Source organism: Aotus nancymaae, unplaced genomic scaffold (genome assembly GCF_030222135.1).
Source record: "Aotus nancymaae isolate 86718 unplaced genomic scaffold, 86718_ANA_hifiasm-v0.15.2.pri h1tg000092l, whole genome shotgun sequence".
In the NCBI taxonomy this organism is placed as follows: Eukaryota; Metazoa; Chordata; class Mammalia; order Primates; family Aotidae; genus Aotus; species Aotus nancymaae.
The window spans coordinates 5,484,323-5,506,546 of NW_026988507.1; the positions used below are offsets into that span (position 1 = coordinate 5,484,323).

The following is a 22,224-nucleotide window of genomic DNA, read 5'->3' on the forward strand; positions in this document are numbered from 1 at the left end:
CCATTCTCTTAATGTGTCTTAGTTAATCCTCATTCTTCTTAAAGTGAGATCCTTATAATTGGACATGACCATGGACTTCTTAATGGTGAATTCCCAGGGTGAAACCCATAAGAAGCACCAACTGAGACCTTAAATATGGAAAGTACCTTCTGGTAATTAGATCCACAGTGTGACCATGTGGCTGGGGTTAATCTGTAGAGCAGTTAAAGGGTAACATATTTACTTTTCATAAGATATAAGCTTCCAAATGAAGAAGATCGATTAATTCAGAGCTTCTTAACTTATTTTAACATTTAAGAGTTCAGTCTCTAAATCTGACAGATCTAGTTGAATTATAGTTCCTCTATTTGAAATTATTTGAAGAATTTTTTTTTTACCCTTTTCATGCCACATTTGCCTTAGTGTATACAATGGGGTTAACAATACCTATACCATAGGGTTGTTATGAAAATTAAATTAAAGGACAAAGTAAATTTTATGTTATAGTACTTGGCACATTGTAAGTGCTTTAGCAAATAGCTAAACATAAGCTTGAATACAAATGCCATCCAAATAATGAGGCATTTTTCTGTTCATTATCAAGTCTTCTTAATTATGCAAGTACGAATTATATATCCTCAAAGTGGTAGAATGTTAAATATGCAAAATATGCATATAGGTATTGCTTCTGTATGGATAATGAAACACCTCAAAATGATTAATAGGGCTATTAATAATAGAGGACAAAGTAATAGTGCTTCACTATTTATTATAATATGTAACCAACAGGTCTGTTCCTGTAAAATATACCCTTTCTTCATTGGGTCAGTGCTATTTATGGGAATCTCTTCAGAAGGACAAAGGCAGATTAGAAAAGAAATTTCTAGAGCAAGATAATATTCTGAAACCCTTTATGAACTTAAAGTTCTGGGTCAGGAAATAATTATTATGTCATTGAAAATTTATGACAGTGTTGGCAAATATATATCACAATGCAAGCCAACTTCTATGGTTATGATGCTGTCTGGGGAAAATGATTTGTTAATAAATATTTCCATTCTGCATTTTGTTTCAATTATCATGATATTTGTAAAAATGAGTGAGGAAAATAACCTTTTAACCCAGAAATACCACAGAGAGTTTTCAATGCATTGTTTCATTGTATGTGCCTGATCTGTCTCTGAAATGTGGAGTCCATCTGTGAAGACCTTGGGTTAACAGATATGACTGTAAGAATGGCATCTTGTACATTTCCAAACAAGCTTACCTTGACATCTCTGTAATGCTCTGCTGCTGATTTATTACTGCAGGTGCACTACAACTCTGCATCCTACTCCTAAACACAGTATTTCTTTAACTGAGTCTTCATACTTTAATTCCTTTAAAAATCAATCTGATTTTAGGTAATTCTATTGACTAGAAAATCCTATCAGTAGGAAAAATGTTTTCAATAAAATATATATATTTTTAATTCTGAGATTATCTCCAAATGATTTTCTGAAGCTAACTTTAAAGTCTCCTAACCTCTATTTTGCCTTTATAGTGGACTCTGTTAGAATGCTAGAACTGAAATTATACCCTTTCATGCTTCAATTTGAAAGCGACTATTTTTTTTTTTTTTTTTTTACTTTAGGTTCTAGGGCACATGTAAAGTGACTGTTTAGGCCATTTGAATTGAAATAATTCTCACCCGTAGTTCAAATTAATACAGCAGAATGGAATTATATTATTGGACTCCTTTGTACCTAAATTTAGATACACTTTACATAATATCATGTCTCTTGAAATGTAATTGCATTCAAATAAAAGCCTGATATTATACAGTTATTCTACACTGAACAGAGAACCTATTAGTCTTATTCCTCACCTGCATATTCACTAGTCTCAAGACCTCTAAAATTTCAAATTTAGAATTATGAAGTATGGACAAAGGAATACATAGGGAAAATAGTCTTTTATTATGAAAGGTACTTTTATCTAATTCATTTTTAGTAAGAGCCTGCTCTGGGCTGGAGCACAGTGCTAGTTGCACAATCCATCCCCTCATTATCTTTCCCATCTAGGGGGCGGAATGAGCAGACATATTAGTAACCAAGCAAGTGAGTGAGTATTATCAAATGTTAAATAGGTGCTATGAAGGAAGGCTATAGAGACCAGCATTGGGACCTACTTAGGTTATGTGTTCAGATAGGGCCTTGCTGGGTCCTGAGGGATGAAGAACCTGGAGAAGAACAATACAGGGTGGAGAAATGAGCAGGTCCAGACTCCAAAACAGAAATGCTGACCAATAGCAAAGGGCAAGTCTCAAAGCTGGGAAAGTTTTATAGAACCCAGTGGAGTTGGAGATTAGATGAACAAATGTATTTCAACACCTTGATCTCAGCTTGTATGAGACCACGTTTTGGCTTGGGCTGTGTTTCAGTGCGGTAGCTAAGTGGCTTACCACCCTCTACCATGTGGGTGGGCATGCTACAATTCTTCAGCAACCACTGGGTAACTGCAAAGTCTAAGAAATTCAGAAGAGATTTACTGATTTATTATTACTTTCACTTACAAAAGTGAGACTAAAAAACCCACTGTACTATTCATTAACATTGCATGTTGTTATATTTCAAAATGTAGTTTTTCTCCTTTTGTGTCATTATGGAACGAGGATCTCTGTGTCAAGTCATGATGTACTTAAATTCCGTATTATTCCTCTTTTCTCATTTTTGTTTTTACTGCTGTGCATATTCAGCACCGATTATAAAGTACATGTCCTTTACTTTTGAACTCTTCACCCATTTATTCATTGGTTATTGCTGATGCTGCCAAACTGTGTTAGAACATGTGAACCCAATAAGGACATGATTAGTTCCATTTAATGATAATTGGCCTTCTGGTATGGCTTCCAGGAATACATTGCATCAATAACCAGGAACCACTTATTTGCAAAATGAAAATCATCTGGTTACTAATATAATTCGGCTAACATATTGGCGTTCCTTGAATGTACTTGTAAAAGAGCTTGTGCTACTTTTTCATAAGCTGGAATTGCTTTTTAATGCTATGTCTAAGCTATTTAATCTAATCTCAGTCTTAGAATGGGAATTTGGTGATTCTTATTTTTTTTTTGTAAGAAAGGGAAACAAGTTATATCTGCAGGCAAGTGTGTCCCTGTGCATTTTTATTTTTTATTCTGACAGCCTACCTATAACTTGTGAAGGATTTTGGCTGGCAGCCAAACTCAGAGCAGTCAACTATTACAGTTGTTTGTGTCTGTGTGTATTCTCAAGTGTCTTTATAGTTGAAATGAAATAAGTAATAAGTTTGGTGTACAGCAGACCACTCTAGACCAGGGATTTTGGCAGATGCTTTATTTATTCAGTCTGATTTTTTGGGGTACATCTGCTTTTTCTGTGAAGTATTCTGTGCATCTTTATAACCAATGAGAATAGATTCTTGACTTAAAGCAAAACTTTGTTAGAAAGATTTCCAGGTCAATGCACAAAATTAGATTAAAGCAGAATGCATCTCTAATGCTTAAATTACACTAAGTAATAAATGTCAACTTAGATTTGGGCTCTAATTTTTAAATATTTATTTAGCAAAATACTGCCTGAAATATGTAGGCAGGATTTGGATTGGATTGACAAGAAATGCAGTTCTGAATTTCATAAAGCATTCACTAGGGAGACTATATTGTCAGCAGCAGTAATTACAGCAGGTAATTGTGTCATTTACCCTGTTACAGACCACTGAATTTGATGAGCATGGGACATACCAGCTGTCACACTCTGTTAGCTTTCACATTCTGGGATTTGCAAAATCACACTAGGGCTCACTATTGGTGAAGAGAAGGAAAACAAAAAATAAACCAAGATTAAAAACTATTAAAATTTTTAGAGAGAGACTTTTCTAAAAAACAAAATGTAAATTTCTGGAAAGTTGAAATTTGGTGTGGGTATCCATTTATTTTATGTTTGTTTTTTATACTCAAAAGCTGCTGGACTAGAAGTAGGGATAACTAAGATTCTGTCACTTATTAATTCTGCTACTTATTAACTGTGACCTTGGATATGTCATTTACTCTACATGAGCCTCAATTTCTTCATGTCAATAAAATAATTCGTGAGGGATGCTGCCCATAGGGTCCAATTTCTCTTAAAATTCTCTGTTTCTACTGTAAACAAATTCTTTCTTAGGTGCTGGAGATGTGGCAGTAAATAAATTAGGATCTCTGTCCTCATGTGGAACTTTTATTTGAATGAGGAAAACAGACCACAAATATAAAAGCAAATAATTTTATACAGTATAATGTTAGATAGGAAGAAGTGTTGTGAAAAAAGAAATCCAGGTTAAAGAAATATCTGAGACAGAGCTTGTCTAAGGAGATGCTCTCCGAGCAGAGTTCTGAAATAAGTGAACAAATGCGTGAACCACAAAAACCTGTGAATTAATAGCATCTCAAGAAGACAGGACAGCAAAATGCTTTTTCTATTCAAGGGACACAGAGAGGCCAGGGTGACTGGGAGGAGAGAAGGTAGAAGATGACTGTATCGCAGAGCACACTGTGGCCATGGCAAAGACTTTAGGTTTTTTTTCAAAATGGGAAAAGCAGCCAGGGAAGAGTTGAGCGTAGAGGGATGTCATGACCTGTTTTATGTTTTGAAATTATTGTTCTGCCTGCTGTATGAAATAAAAAGGCTACAGGTGAGTATGTTTGCAGATTAACAGACTACATTCAAATACGTTGATATACATATGATCTTTTTTAAAAATCATGCACTTTTAAACTTACAAGGAAAAATTTTTTTGAGATGTTAGAGAAGGCTAATGATTAAAATTGAGCTGCTTCTGATATATTTTGATTTTTTTTCCAATTACCTTTTGAGTTTCATTTTACCTTAGATAACAGAATTGTCTGAAATATTCACAAAAGAAGTAAAAATACTAACTGCTTTTGTGCTGGCAAACTTGAGTGTTTCAATCCAATTCAGGAAAGATCGTGAGATAGGATCATGTGTTGTTAGATTTGATTAACCACAGTGTAATAAATACTTCTCTAGATTTGTTTTCTCTGAAATAGTTGACTGGAGACAGAGAGAGGAGGGTCCAGGAGTATTTATATTTATATTCTAATAAGATCCAAAGAAAAACCTTCCATTGCAAGTACTCAGCAATCAGGTCAGGAGCTTCTTAGAACATTCTAGATGGATTTTTTTCTCCTTTTGGTGTATCATGCCAACTTGCTCCTTTTTTATGCATGAAAACATTCAGTCAACAAAGATGAAGTACTAAATTCTGGTCAGACACTGCCAAACACAGGAGACGCAGAAGTACCTTCGGAAGGTTTGGCAGTGATAAATAATATGCTTGATGTAGGGAGCTAGGGGTCTCCTTTTGAAGTTGCATTTTCATATCAAACATATATATTGTTTTTACTTGAATGTGTAGGGGTCGCTGGAGAGTTGGTTGATGCCATTATGGTGGTGCTAACTCCCTTTTAACCACTCTTTGTTATGTTAATAGGGGTATAAAAACAAAACACATCTTTATAATAAAGTAGCTCATCACCTAGAAGCAGAGATTGTAGGCAAGTATACAACTGCCATCCAGGGTGTTCATACCACAATAAAGGAAAGCACAGCAGTCTAAGAAAACAGTTTCAGCAAAGATGCTGGGGTCATGAAAGCCCTGAGGTAGTGACGGAGAGCAGATGTTTTTAAAACGCAGACCTTCCTATCCCCAAAATAAATCTTTAATTAACATCAGTAGTGTACTTTCCCCAACATTCATTTGTTCATCTTCTCTTTTATGGAGAATGAAGAGACCAGGTTATAAGACAGAGAAACAGGAGCATTAGGGAGTCACCGTCAACTTGACTTATTAACTTCACAGTTAATAAGTAGCAGAATTAATAAGTGACAGAATCTTAGTTATCCCTACTTCTAGCCCAGGAGGCTGCTTGAGCCAGCTATGTTTTGATAACTGCAAATCTTTTTCATTTTGCCTTCCTGCCTTCCTCTTGTCCCACTTTACCTTAAGGGACATTCCGAGTGAGTGAATGGATTTTATCATTCATGGGAAGATATATGGAACATGTTTAAATAACATTACAGGAGTGCACCTTTAAATACACCTATGTGCCATTGTACTAGGTCTGGAACCCTATAGAAAAGAGGTGGGGGAAAAGAAAACAGTGAGGAGAGAGGTGCTGAGTATAATTAGAAGAGGGTAGAATAAAAGCCATGAATACAAAGAGTAAGTGTTTGCCCCAGAGCAGGACATTGCTGATTGTAATTAAAATACACACTTGCGGTTGGGGAGAAGAGTACATTATTTTAAAGTTTTTAATTTTGTGGAAAAATATAAGAAATTGAAATGAATAAATTGGAGAGAAGTGAGAGTAAAACTTGCAACTGGGAAGCAAGGGCGAGAAACAGAGATATAAGAAGGCAAGTAGTGGAAAGAGAAGGGCAAGTAAAGAAAGCATCAGAATCAGTCCCCGTTTGTTGTCATTCAGTTGCTTCTTAAACTACACTTCTTCTGGTCTTTGGGTCAGATTTCTATTCATGTCTAAGCAACAGTCTAATTGGGATCCCAGAGGCCAAGGATATAAGGAAAAATGACAAGCATCAGGAGAAGTGAAGAGTTAGCTTGTTGGTGTGAGAAACCACCAGGGAAAGAGAATGATAAATTGACATTAAAGTATTTCTTAAACTCCTCTGAAAGCTTTTAGTGATTCCTGGGGGCAAGAGCTCTACTCTGTGAGGAACAGCAAGAGAAGAATTACAGCAGTTTAAGAAAGCTTATCAAGTAAAAGTGAATGATTCAGAGTGAGATTTAGAATAAAATCCATTTCAAATTCTTGAAAAAAATATAAAAGAAGAGGCACTCTAACCACATTATCAAAAGAGAATGTCCTTTTGTATTTTAGAAAAAAAAAGACTTTTGAAATAACAGAAAAAAATATTTCACTATATTTCTAGATCGATTTCTGTCACTCCAGCAAAACAAAACAGGTATAAATTAGCCATTACTTGCTACTTAATATCCATCTATATACTATGTATTCACACACATATCCACATATATGCACACATAAAGAAATATAGTTGTATATATTACTTTTTGAGGGAATAACATCTATAGATATCTTGAGGATGAGAATTCTGCCTTACTCATCTTGTAATGACCACAACTCGAATTTAAGCACAGGAGACCTTAACACATGTTTATAACATCAATAAACACACCACTACAAATAAAAATATTAAAGGATCTTTAAAGATATTTTAAAGGATCTTTAAAAATATCTCTAAACTATTAGAGATAATTAAATAGTCTGAAACACAGTAAACACAGAAGCATGAAATAAAAGTGCACAAAAGATACATTTAGATGCTTCTTCCTGTTTTATCAAGCACAATGTATGTAATCCTTTGGAATAGGAAATTGTCTTGTATCTTGTATTTTGCTGCAGGAGGTATTAAAATAACATATTCTAAGAAAGATAAATTTTGTAATGAAACTCATTTTAAAATTAAGCCCCTGAATGAAGACACTGATGGATTTCTTTTGCCCCATAGTCTCATCACTTTAAAATCTGAGAAATCATGCTATTTTCTATAAGCTGGAAGATTAAAGGTCAGAAAACAGTATTTGATCCAACTGTGGAAATCTAAATCTTAAAATTCATTGGAAAGACTGTCTATCTTGGAATACTATGGTTGTTTTTCTTAGGAAATTGTGTATTTCGGAAGTTATCTTTTATATTTCATTTTGGTGTAATTTGTTGAGTGTACTCTCTAACCTTATTTATTTGTAGATATTAAAGGAGCATAGGCCTTAAAGTTTTCAAAAAAAGAACAGATCATATAGGGTTAAGTGGAGGTGTTATTTCTCTCCAGCAGAGATTTTCACTAGCCTAGTGAAAGTCTTTTCTTTCTTTGAAATAAATGTCAATAGATGGAAAAACATGCCTCTTGCCAAATTTAGGGGCAGCACTGACATGAAAACACAGGAGCAACAGGCTTGAACTTTTGCATTGGTGAAGTTAAGCATCATGATCTCTTAAGCAGTGTGTAGACAGTTTTGTAAATATTAAATCTCACATGTATTACAGGGATTCTGAGTGAGTGCAATGAACTCTGGATGTGAAATACTCTGAGAAATTGAAAAATGTTGATTTTTGCATATATTGGAACCTGTCATTGATTTATCCATATTTATCAAGGGCCTAAAATGTGGCAAGTGTTATGGCAAGATGTGAGGCTAACATTTTCTGTCTCAAGAAGAATACTGATTATGGAGGGACGGGTAAGAGAATTAACAATCCCTGACAGCATGATGATAGCTAATCTAATAATAACTCATGGAGCACTATGCACACCAGGATTATTCTGAGTGCTTTCCAGATGGTACCACACATAACTCCATGAAAGGCATGCATATCCAGAGTCTCTTATCTACAGATCTGAACTCCAAACAATCTGGACAGCTTTGACCATCAAATGTTTATTTACTTTATTTTCTTTATTTTCTTTGTTTTGTAAGTTCTATATGGATGTGGTTTAAAAAAAAGTTCACGCACAATAACAATGAGTGAATCTGCGTGAAGAATGTAGGTACTTCAAATGTTTGTTTTTAAAAATTCATTTGGCAGCAAAATTTGATTAGATGTGAGGCTATTTTGCATCTTTATTGATCCTATTTGGTTTGGATGGTCATATTTTTACTATCAAAATATTTGATTGTTGAGTATGGCCCCAGATCCTGCGGGGGATTTTACTTCTGTACTCTTTTTAGAGTCATTTTATAGAGGAGGAGTCTGTGGCTTGAAGAGATTAACTAACTTGCCTAAGACCTCACAGCTAGTAAAAGGAAGAGCCAGAATTTGAGCTGAGGCAGCCTGACTCCAAAGTCCTTTCACCTAACCACTTCACATTCTGGCTTTCAAATGTTATAATGAAATGAAACACAAGGCTCTACAGAGCTCATCTAAATGAGACAGAGAGTTTCAAAGGTTTTCTAAAGAAGGAGGTTCTGTGTGATCTGAGTGGGAGGTGAGTAGAAGAGTTAAGCAAAGAAAGTGCGAAAGGATTTTCTGGACAGAGAACAGCGCATGTGGAAGCAAGGAAGCACACGTGAAAGACTTGGCCTTTAGTAGAGTCTCAACAAATGATATTACTACTAAAAGTTGCAGTGGGTACATCATTGTGCAGTTTGGTGAAAGCATAGGGACATGATGAAAGCTTTAATGAGGATGTGGTGTCTTGATGGCCAGTAAAAACAATGGTGTGCCACCAAGAGCAAAAGTAAGAGATAGGAAGAGAGAATGGGGAGGAATGGGGAGGCAGAAGGAAAGGAGATTCGATTTTATAAAAAGTTATTCTGATAATAGTCTGAAAATGCACCAAACTGGAGACAGTGTTGTCATCATGAGACTATTGCACTAATCCAAACAGGAACTATTTAGTGCCCAGTTTTGGGCACCTGCAGATCAATGAAGATAGAGATGTGAGGATAGAAATGAGGACTTTCAAGAAAAAAGAATCCAGATGACTTGGCCCCTGGATGAATGTGTGGAGTGAGAGGAAGGGAAGGAGGAGTCTATGGTGATTCCCAGATTCCTGGTTGGGGAGGAAGAAAAACTTAAGAATAGATTTAGCTGTATATTTATCTGTGGATGGGAAATATGAGGAATTCTTTCCTGATGACCTGAATGTTTATCTGTGAGGTTGTTGGTGGAGTAATGTGCAGAGGATGGAAATGGGGCTAGGACTTGAAGAGACAGTAAGAGATACCACAGGATTGCCATTCTGGAACACCTTGAATATTCAGCATTGTCAGGTCTCTGAATGTTTTGCGTGTTAGATTGAGACAGTTTAGAATCAATGATGCATTCCTTAACAGGTACTCACTGGAGACCAATTTTGTGCCAGTCATTTTGTGTTGGATGTTGGGGTGATTGTTGAATTAGACCCAAGGGTTTATCATCTGAGTGGTTGTTGTTAAGCAGATTTGGGGTGAAGAGTGTTTATTTGGTTTATGAGCACCATCAGTAGAGTAAATTTTGTTTCCTAAGGTGGTCCTTCCCTTTATATTTTCACTTTTTAATTCTATTTTCTCTGTCATCAAAACAAAACAAAACCCAGGTGAACAAGAATAACAAAATACCTAAAAGTAAGAGGCCCTCTTAGAACCATTCATCTCATCACCACCTTCCCAGTTTCCCAGGTTAAGAACCTAAGTTATCTAAAGTGTTTCTTCCTCTTGACCCAAATATTGATTCACTTTGGAGCCCAAATTTTCCTCTTTCTCCATCATTTTGTCCATTATACTTTAGACCCTCTATTCAAAACAGTTTAATTCACAAAAGCATAGGGATGTATAAAATGAATAGAATAAATAAGACATGGTTCATGCCTTAAAGGGATTCAAATCTTGTGATTTTGCTGTAAACTTCCCAATGATTCCTTCACTGTCCTTAGTAATTTCTTATGCTGCATGTATACATTACTTAGCCCAGTGCTTGGCAGGTGATAAGCACTCAGTTTCTTTCTGTTTTCTTCGTCATCAACACCCCTCCTCATCCTTCTCCTCCTCTTCTTCCTTACCCTCCTCCCCCTTCTCATTCTTCTCCGCTTCCTTCTCTCAGTGTTGCACAGACTCCTGTCTCAACTCCAGGAATAATCTGACTCGAATGGAGAAGAATAAAAGGAAGAAAGAGGGATTAAAAAGAGAGAGGAATGCTAACTTTCTAACATGAGAAGCCCATTTTGTCAAGGAAAGTTAATCTCTCCTCATCTGCACCTTACTATTAGATTAGTTTTCCTAAAAAGTAACTCTAACTTTTTCATGCCACCTTTTCTTCTACAGCTGGAAGCAGCTATTTATTGCCTATCAAATAAAATTGTGTTGTATTCTGGACACTACCAATACTTACTCCTTACTTTTAGTTATTACCGTCTGCCAGCTCAAGTACTTGAGGGCCTTGTTCTACCCCATGCTTTTATCTTGTGCACCTGTGTTTTCTCCAGATGTGGCATTCTTTCCCATCTTTACCATCTTTTCTTTCCCATCTTTTCTGTTAAAAACCCTCCCTGTCTTTCAAGAGCCACCTGTTCAGCCTGTTTCCCATGTAATGCTTTCCCAGACCCTTCCGCAGTCCTCATCTCTTTGAGCCCTTTAAGCTTCATAAGAGTTTTGTTTACAGGTTGTATATTTTAAAGCACTGAAGGTCTGGCCTTGTTGCTTTCTAGCTATGTGACTGGACAAAGCACCTAATTGCTCCAAGCAAGCTCTGTACTCTCATTTGTAAACTAAAATTAAAAATAATACCTACCCAAACAGGCCTTTTGTGAAGACTAAGGGGGATAATGCATATAAAACACTTAGCAAAGTGCTTTACAGTCTGTAGTAAGCACTTAAAATTTTAGCTATTGTCATTATTGTTACTATTATTTTCTCTGTTATGGCACTAAGCAACTTCTATAATATATCATAGTTAGTTATCTATTCGTATCACCAGTCCTCCAGTAGTTAAGAAGTTCCTTGGGGCCACAGATATCAGATTATGGATCTTTGCACTCTCCGGAGCACTAGAATAATGTAGCAGAAACCTTAAAATCGTGTGCTGAGAAAGCAAATCTAAGTTATCTGGTTGCAAGATTTTTAGTGCCCTATAATGTGTTCAGACAAAGCTTATTTGTTGAAACACAAAATATTATAAAACATGTTTTTGTAATAAACTCAATATTTGGATTACCTTATGAAATTACTATAAAGAAAAGGAAGAAATTTGAGTGTGCTTTGGTTGTTAAGATTCTTGGTCAAATAAGGATTAGGAAAGGAGGCTGGGCATAAGTGAAAAGACTAGAAGAAAATCAACGAAGCATGTCAGGAGAAGAAAATCACAACAAATGTCTAGTTGCCAAGTAAACTGAAGAATAACAAGAAGTCAGTATTGAATCGGTGTGGTCAGTGAACAAGAAACTTAAATAATGAATTAAAAATGCCTTAGTGTTAAAAATGACTTTTATTGAATTTGCTACTGATGTGGGCATCAAACAAGTTTATAGTATGACTTCTGGCAATCACATTAGTAGCATTAAAAATAGAACTCTGTTAAAATGATATGGTAGTAAGTAAAATTTTTTTGTAATGTAAAGTGAGTAAATAAGGTAATCGTAAGAAACAAAATGAATAGCTGTTGCACAATATGTCAGCAGGCACATTTTCCTTGATGTAATCATTGAAAGTACTGGCTTTAGTGGCATTTTGGAAACCAGAAAAATGTCCAAAATATATTTGATTTCAGAAAAGATTGTGAGGAGAGCAAACACTGTGGGACATTTAGGCTCTCTCCACAGAATTAAAATGAAATGGAAAAGAGAAGATATCTATCTAATAAAGGCAAAAGAAATTGTCCACTGAAGTAGATAATAAGTAATTTTTTGAGTGTCTTTATTATTGCCAGCAATTTTACATTCATCTTTTAAATTTATTCTTCAGAACTGCTCTTTCATATAGATCTTAATTTCCTCATTTTAAACTTCGAAAGCTTGGCTTTCTCAAGTCCAGAGAACTAGGATAAAATGGCATCTAAAACTAAGCCTGTCTGGAAATTACAATATGTATTATATACACTGCCTCCCTGCAATTGTTCATTACAATAGTACATAATTTACTCTTATTTTCTACTTTATCTTTCAAATTTAGTTTCCTATTACAGCATAGTTGATCAAAGGACATTTAAAATCATCTAATGAATCGAAACACGATATTTTCATATAGCAGATTGCTAAATATCTGTGAAAGGGAAGGAAAGAAGAAGGGAGAAGGAAGGAAGCAGTACCACTTTTTTCTTGTAGACCTAAAACCATCTAGAAATTGTGAAGTTGTAATGTAGAATATTCTTTACACTCAGCTTGTACTCATTTTGGAAAGCTCTGCAGTAGAACAATTACCTTGTGAAGGTACTGAGGTGCTGTGGACAGGTCAGAGAGTTTAGTATCCTAGGAGAGAGAGTATATTTTACCTGAGGATTCATAGTTGTTGCCATTCTTTCTGGAATAAGGCAAGGGGTCTCAGTATTGCAGATCCATGGGCCATGTTATTCATATGCTCTTCACAAACCAGTGCAAGTCACTACATACTGCTTTGGTGGGGACACTTACAAGTGATGCTTGTGGACGAACTTCTGTAAAACCCATTGATATCTTAAGATAAACAATCTAGTCTACAGGAATATTAGAGGAAAATGACTAAGCAGCCATATATTTTTTGGATAAACCATCCTTCTATACATGTAGTTTGATATTGTTATTGTAAGTTACTCAAGAGCAATTCATACCTCTTCTATGGGTTTCTCTGTTCCAAGACTGACTTATTTAGCATTCAGTCTAAGGGAGCTTGTTCTCAGGTTTCTAGTAATCAGATGATAGTGAAGACTAGAGGTTGGTTGTCACTATGTTTAGGGCCATATCCTACTAGAATCTAAGAGAGAATTTACTATGTGAAATTTATATTCCAGAAAACATTTGAGTTAGGGAAAGTGAAGCAGCTTTCTTTGTAAAACTTACACCTGTGTGTTACTAGAGCTGCTGTTTTTCCAACGTTTTCAAATTTTAACAGAAGAGTAGAAGATCCAAGATAGGCAATATATTTCTTGTGGCTGGAGAAATACATCAGAGAAGAAACTTTCTCTGAGGGTAGTCAGCTGACTATGAAGGTATGTTATGTTGTGTTACCAGAAGAGCAGAATCTAGTATATAAAGGTGTCAGCTAGAGGATCTAGGATATTGCTGGTAGAATGAAGCAGAATTATCCAGCACAGTGCGCAATGTTTCTAGGGCCTGACAACTGGTTTTAGAGGAGAAGACTCTCAGACATTAGAGATGTCTGTTTACCAAACTGATTTAATGGTGAGCTTCAAGAGATTTTTAAGTGCGGGCAATTAGTGCTAGAGTCCAAGTTCTGTGAGCTGGTTACTTTGTTTTGTAGTATTTGAACTTGAACATGTTGTTATTATCCTTTTAAAAACTTCTTTCTACCTTGTGAAAATGTGGGTTTTAGTATGAACAGAGGTGATGTCTGTCCTTTGCCTTAAGAAGTGCTATAATTCTAATAAGACTCCTTTTTTAGGACAGTGTTTTTAAAGAAGTATAAATATAGTAAAAAAGATTATAACGGCCTTTTCTTCTGTAAAGCAGCAGAAGACTTCACATACAACAAAAAGACATTAAGCCGTGTAAACATTAAAAACCTCTGGATAGTCACAAAGAAGAACACTAGAATAAAAAGGAGTAGATTGCGAAAAACACAAGCATTAAATATGTTGGGCAACTCTATTACATAGCAATTAATAGGCTGAATTTTGGAGTCAGATGTAATTCACAACTCCACCACTTACTAGCTGTGTGTTCTTGGGCAAGCTTACTTAGCCTTTCCAAGTCAAGTTTAATTTTCTGTAATAATAATGTTTTCTAGATAATATAAGGATTAAATTAGATAATATATGTTACAAAGTATGTGGTATGTAGTAAGCACTGAATTGTAGCTATGATTATTATAAATTATTCAGAGTTATTCAAATTTGTAAGGGCCTTGAGATTCCAAAAGCAAAAGAGACAAACGACGTGAATAGTGTTTTTCATCTGGAATATGCACCTGCCCTCACCAACACATGTAAAAATATCCATGTCAAATTCTTCATTCTGCAAGAAGTCATTCTTGGAAACCTACCTGACCCAACCAGATCCTCTCTTGATCTCTTGCAACTCTCTCTGTAAGCAGTGTTTACTTCTCTGCTTTAGCAGTTTCTCATAATGAAACCATTTACTAAAGGCTTTGTGTTTTTGTCTGATATCTTCAACTAAGAACTGTAAGCTTTTTGAAGGCAGCTACCCTTATAATCATTTTTAACCCTCAAATATTTTAATACTAAATAGATATTGAAGAAAAATATACTAAATTGAATTTAAATATAGATACATTTAAATGATGACTTTTCACTCCTATTTTGTGCAGTATTTGCATTTTGTATTATACTGAAATTTTTTAATAGAGCATGGGTTATGTTCTATTTTACATCTATTTTGAAATCACAGTGAGGAGAGTTATGTGAATTTTAGAGCAGCTGGTTTGTTTCTAGGAGCACATTCATTCTACAAACAGCTCAATATGAATACCAAATTTAAACCTCATTTTAAGTCCATGTTATTATGACTGATAATACTATTGGATATGGAATCTTAAAATGATTTTAGATACATTAGCATACCCAGGTTAACTTAGGGGTTAATCAGTGAAAGCCAAGTGTTATTGTTATACATAATGTCTGCATTTGGAGGCATCCAAGTATTTGTATTATTACTTTTTTTTCCCGTGGAGGAACTTTACTATATTGTGTCTCGTTACTAGTATAAAATCAGGTTTATATTGCATGTGGAGATGCAGAACAAAGAAATGATGACAGAAAAAAATCTTTTCTAGCTATCACTGTACAATGATAGATTCTATATATAATGTTTCATAGTGATTGACATCCAAATTACTTTTTAGTATTGCTGAGTAATGGTGTTTTCCTTCAATATATTTCTTTCTTTTATTCATTTCATTTAAATATCAAATTCATAGACATAAAGAATAATTAAATTCTGATTAAAATAACCATGTGCTGATATTTTTGATGAAGAAGAGTTAGCAAGTGATGCATTTGGTTTCACTTCCAGCTATTGCTTGGATTGTCATATCATATAAACAATAAATTTTTTCCTGAAGATGTGAAGATACCATTGAGTCTTATGGATTGGATAATCCAACATCAGCCCTGAATGTCTGCCTTTCAATATATGGGACATAAACCTTAAAATTTATTCACTATTACATACTGACATGATCTTCTTAAACAATGGAACATAATATTGATTTAAATTTTACCTTAGACTTTCCCTCCTTATTCTACTTAATTTTTCTCACTCTATATTGGAAGTGTTGGAGGAAGTATTAGAAATGGAGATGCGAACTAGTGATTTGATGGTGGAGTCCTCAGGGATGTGTGACTCAGAGAAAGGATGAGAAATTGACATTTAACCAAAACTGGAAATGGAGCACCAATAATTAATTATTTATTAAGTTGACTTTACAGAATATTTGCTCTTTGCTTCATTTACATTCTGTTTTTGTGAAGGATTATCAAATCTTCTGTGAGACTACAGGCATTTAAAAACGCTTTTCCTAAGCTCACAGTTTACCTTAGTTCATAAATTTTAACTATAATCAACTTTGAGTAGTGTGAAAAGATGTAAAGTCATAGTGTAAAGGAGTTTTTATTTTCTGTTTTCAAAAGATATCCTGCTATCTTCATATTTGAAATATGCAAAATTAAAACTGCATCATAGTAAAATCAATGTGAAAAACCAGCTCAGATTATTCAGAGCTCTGTGTTTGGCATGTAGTCTATAATTGAACAAACCGTGATTGTCTTGAATGATGGCAACAGAAGTAGTTCCTATCTTGCTTCATCTATTCATTCAATTATTTGTTCAAGAAACACTCTTTGCGTGCTTAAATGAGATACAAAGAAAAATACAAAATTCTGGTCTAAAAAATCACAGTCCCAGAGTGGAGCTTAAGAATGGAGAACTAAAGAGAAATGGACATACAATAAAATGAGAATAACAGAACCTTGTATATGGTGTTAGGGAAAATAGGGAAAGTAGCCCCTAACTCTGTAGGAGGGTGAGACTAAGATATCTTTGCACAACACATGACATTTTATCGTAATCTTTAAAAATGGTAAGAGTTTTCCAGGAGAATCTGTGGGAAAGGACACTTGAGGCACAGGAAGCAATATATATAAAGGCATGGATGCATTTAAAACCTTCAGAACTGTATTTGCCTTTGAATTGCCTAGGATCCCACTTTCTCATTTCAGTAACCATGAGAGTAAATGACAACAGAGGAAATCAGTTCCTGGGTTGTGTAATTATTTAGCGTTTATTGAACATTATCATACTAGATGCTAAACTGAATCTTGTTAGGTCCTTTCTTTGCCTAGTGAGTACGGTCTAATTAAAAAGACAACCAAGGCAGGGATTAAAACAGCATCAAGTCAATCCGCAGCTGTCTTTTAAGGGCCTACGGCTGTCCACATAAAGATTTATAGATTAACTGCAGCACTTTGAATTGCACTGGGAAGAAACTTGGCAGCAGGTGCAAACTTGATTCAAAGTGTAGATTTATTTTGCTTCAGGCAGCAGAACCCAAAGGTAGGCGGGCTGCCCATTCTAGCCCTTCTGAAATTTTGTGGTGGTCCAAGGGTAAGCCTCAATTAGGAGATCCATATGTCATCAAGTTCCCTTCTAAGCTACCAGTAGTAAGCATGAATTTATAAAAACTATGAAATTTTCTGTTAGATAATAAAGATAGAATTTTGTACAATTTTGGGTTATTTTGCCAGGAATTTGGAAAATAAGATATCCATTTGTGCAATTCTAGAATCCTAGTGATTGAAAGTTTTCTTTCCTCCAAAGGATTATTGGGAATAATCTCTAAGAATTTAATTACAGGGTTATTATTAAAGCTATCATAACTTTGTGCTTATATAGAATGAGACATAAAATGTCGTAGCAGAATGTTAATTTTTATCTTTAAAAATAAAACAATGGGCATTTCATTTTAGTAGTTGAAGTAAGTGATTTTAGTCTAATCTTAACTGTGTATGCCAAAGACAATTTACAGATATATTACAAGTTACAGATCTATTATGCCAAATACAAGTTATAGATGTATTATCATTATAATATCTGGAATGCAGAGTTCTAAAGTAAAAATCAAATACTTCATTGATTTCATGATTTATATCATATGGAATTAATGGCTGAAATCAATGTAATTTATTTAAATATATATTTTGTTTTAGGCCTGAATAATATTCATGTAAGAGACTGAGTACTAAGTTGTGCCACTGTAGGGATTTTAGATGACTGAGCTAATTTTGTGCATTTTCTCACATATTTCATTACCTTCTCGTCTTGATTTTGATGTTAGATTTGTTTGCCTTCTCATGTTCACTATATTTGTTCCTTACATTTACATCTTTGCTGAATGCTGAGCTAGAATTCTGAAGTTACTCGATATTCCTGTGAACTTGGGCAGGCTAGGTAAATACTCTGAGCCACCATTGAGTCACCTTTAAAATGGTTACAATGATATTGGTTCTGCCTCTCCCACAGGGGTGCTGGAAGGATCAAAAAATTCAATGCTTTCTAGAGTTTCAAGTTATAAGCAGTGAGAGCAGATACTTTATTGATTACATATTCTAAAGAGTGTATTTACTCATATTACAAAAGCAAGTTTGTCTTTTAGTAGATTTGTGATACTTTCTTTGCAGAGTAAGGGAACTTACTAAAGAGATCCAATATTCCCCTGAATAATGGGGAATTCAGTTTGCATAAGTATCTTTAGGCCTACAAGTGTGGCTACAGGTGTTAACAGCAGGCACCTAACTCCTAGAACTTGAGCTTTCTTATCCTACAGGTCATGACTCACAAAGCAATACAATTTCACATCCTCCCTGTCATCCTTCACATGCTACAGGGATGAGCTAGGTGGCAGATTTATTTCATGAGAGTAACTCCCCAAATATTAACTGTATACAGCTGACTTTGGAATCTGCTTCGAGAATTATTCCTCATCCTTGCCTCCCCTCTCTGTTTCTTCCAACCATTGGTAGGTCTTTTGTCCAAATTCTTTTGCATTCAGTGTTTGTGGATGTGTGAACTTGTATGTACATGAAGAGGAGTATACAATACTTCAAAATCTGAGCTCTTCTGTCATTTATAATTTGTTATATCTGTGGTTGAAAGAATTTACCATGCAATAGCCAAGATTGAAGGTGTAGTTTAAAATATATTAGCTTTGGAAATACAACTTTGAGTAACAAAATTGTGTTTCTCATTCCAGAACATGATGAGTGTATCACAAATCAGCACAACTGTGATGAAAATGCTTTATGCTTCAACACTGTTGGAGGACACAACTGTGTTTGCAAGCCGGGCTATACAGGGAATGGAACAACATGCAAAGGTAAAAGATTTAAATGCCAACGTCTCTTCCATTGTGTATAATGCAATCCATCTCTACCTTCCGCTACACTTTATCATTACTGTTATGTAACTTCCAGGTACTTCCTACAGACATCAAAAGCTTTGATGTGTGGCTCATAGTCTTTCCCTCAGGTCTTGACACCCTCCTGAGTTACTTCAGTGTTTAAGTGACCAAACCATTCAGCTCATTTGACCTAATGTTCCTTGACCTTAGCCACAGTGGTTTTCATCTCTGTTCCTTTCTAGCAAACCACAGCCATCATCACATCCTGGGCATTTTTGTGGAGAACTGCTCCATCCTGGTAATCTTAAACTTCAACATTTTATTGTCTAATCCCAAGTTCCTCTTCCAGTTTGCTCAGTCTGCTCTTTCTATACCTTTTGGTCTTGAATTTCCTTGAATCTTCCTTTTCATCGGGTTTACTGCTCTCCCAGCTTCAGGTGTTTCTTTTTGAGCCCAAACATGCATATATCATGATAGCTATTTTTGTGGCAGCATTGTCAGCCTATTTGTTATGCTACTGTGTGAATCACCTCCATTTTGGGTCAATCTCACAGTTTTTCTTTGCTCTCTTGTGAGCTGTCAGATACTACTGTAGAAGATTATTTACTAAGAATATTGTGTCTACATGTTACAGTTTCCTATTTTAGCTGGTTTGTTAATGTCGATTGATAGTTCTTTTAAATGTCCTGTTGAACTCCGATTTCTGTTTTCATCAGTGGACCATACAACTGTAGTTCACCACAATCCATTAACTCACCTTTCCCCCACTGTCCTCTTTCCTTCCTACCTCCCAACGGAAATAGAAGACCTTTTTGGAAACTCTACAAACTCCCATAGTATAATGTTTACATCCCTTATGATGTCATATGATTTATCCAATTTAGGCATTTTAAGCTAAAGAACTGCTGATTTCTCAAATACACTGTGTCCGTTATCTCAGAGTTCACTAAAATCAGTTTGCTATGGTACTGTGTCTTTGTGAGGTAGGAAAGAACAAGAAATGGCTGTTAATGCAGTGGTTTATGAGCATGGGTCTTAGAGCCTGGTCTACAAAAATACACTGTAGCAAGAGATGGGTGGGCCGAGGGTTACTCTGATTTTCAACACTCCATGGAAGTCATTAGTGTAGGTCATTTTGAAGAAAGCCTATTTATTTGGGCATTCAAATTCCACAAAAATTTCCTTGGAAAAACCAAACAATTCCTGAGAAAGGCTAGACTTTTAGAATGTAAAGTATAGTATGATAGTTCCCTCTTATCCACAGTTTTGCTTTTGATGATTTTATTTACCCATGGTCAACTGCGGTTTGACAATGTTAAATGGAAAATTCTAGAAATAATTCTTAAGTTTAAAATTCTGCACCATTCTGAGTAGCATGATGATCCCACCTGGGACGTGAATCATCACTTTGTCCAGTGTATCCACACTGTCTACTACTGGCCACCATTGGTCACTTAGTGGTCTTCCTGATTATCAGATACACTGTTGAGGTATCGCAATGCTTGTATTCAAGTAATCCTTATTTTCACTGATCTTGGTGGCTCACACCTGTAACCCCAGCACTTTGGAGGGCCAAGGCAAGTGAATTGTTTGGGTCTAGGAGTTTGAGACCAGCCTGGGCAACGTGGCAAAACCCCATCTCCACCAAAAAAAAAAAAAACAACTACCATGTGCAAAAACTAACTCAAAATGGGTAAAACAAAAACAAGTAATTATTATTTTACTTAACAATGGCCTCAAAGTGCCGTTGTTCCAGTAGTGATGCTGGCATGTTGTTATAAAATTGATCTATTTTATTATAAACTACTGTTGTTAATCTCTTACTATGTATAACTTATATTTTAAACTTTATCATAGTATGTTCGTATAGGAAAAAATACATAGTGTGTATATATATATATATACATACTATGTATTTATTTATTATATATATCATGTATGTGTGTGTGTCTGTATATATGTGTGTGTGTGTGTGTGTGTGTGTGTATATATATATATATATATGTATATATCTGTACTGTGTGAGGTTTCAGGCATCCACTGGGGATCTTGAAATGTATTTCCAGTGGATGAGGGGGAGTACAATATAACTAAGTCCTTAGGACCTCCCACAAATCACCTGGATGTTCTGAGAGTTCGCTTAGGCTTAAGGTTTCATCTAGGAGCCCTAAAGCTTTTCTCTTATTTCTGCTTGATTCCAATTCCTATTTAGAATAAAGAAGAAAGTTCATAGAATAAAGAATTCTGAAAATTATGAACAGATACAGACAGATAATTCTTGTATTTGAAAGAAGAAGAACTTGCAAGGATCTATAAATTCCTTCTGGAAGTTAGGACTACAGGTTGCCTTAATTAAGACTGTTCAGTTCCTGTGGATGTCTTAGTTGGGAATGGACAAAAGCTGAGAGATAAGTAGTTTAAATGTAGGAGCTGAATCATTGAATTCTGTGCAGTATCAACAAGCTGCAACCTTGCAAATTACTCCAGTGAAAATATGTACATGGTCTGGCAGACATATTCTTTGTCACTTACAAGGTTTAAACCAATGAAGCCAAATGGACTCTTTGGGTCCATTTCTTTAATTCATCACTAGAATTTCAGATTTCTACATTTTATTACTCTGAGAAAGTATATTCTACCTAACCAGAGGAAGCACATGCTAGAAAACTATAGAAAAAAACTTCTGCCTCAATGTCTGGAACAAGCTGGTCTAATTCACTCCTTACAGACTTTGCCTGGCTGAGGAAGCAGCTGCTGAGCCTTACAGAGCCAAAGAATAAGCTCAGTCTCATCCAGCTTGTTTTTCTCGTCTTCTCTTATTGTGCTCACTTGTCTTGCTCTTCTCTCCTTTTCTGCACTTCTTCGAAGACAGCACATTTCAAGAGATCGCCCTCGCAATGGTTCAGACCTTGGCTCCCTTGCAATGGTTCAGCTTCCTACTCACAGAACAACTTCCCTCATTCCCAAAACCACTCTGATAAAACAGGCTATGCATTGCCTTTGCCCTTGATCCTCCATTCTGACCTATCCTTAGCAGAGGAATTTAAGAGTCTCCCTGAAGACCACTCTAATGACTTTTTCTTACTATCGGTTAATTCATTCCCAGGACAGGCTTACAAATTTTTGAAGGATGGAGCCTTTCCT

At 35.4% G+C, this 22,224-nt stretch overlaps 1 protein-coding gene across 5 annotated transcripts in view; it reads left to right on the forward strand.

The window, feature by feature from the left end:
* The window catches only part of NELL2 (neural EGFL like 2), a 428,916-nt gene that overhangs the window by 305,556 nt on the left and 101,136 nt on the right, over positions 1–22,224 (forward strand). For all 5 annotated transcript variants that reach the window (XM_064369806.1, XM_064369807.1, XM_064369805.1 and 2 more), the window contains exon 15: positions 18,934–19,056. In XM_064369806.1, coding sequence (XP_064225876.1) covers positions 18,934–19,056 — 123 coding nt within the window. The remainder of the gene's footprint in view (positions 1–18,933; positions 19,057–22,224) is intronic.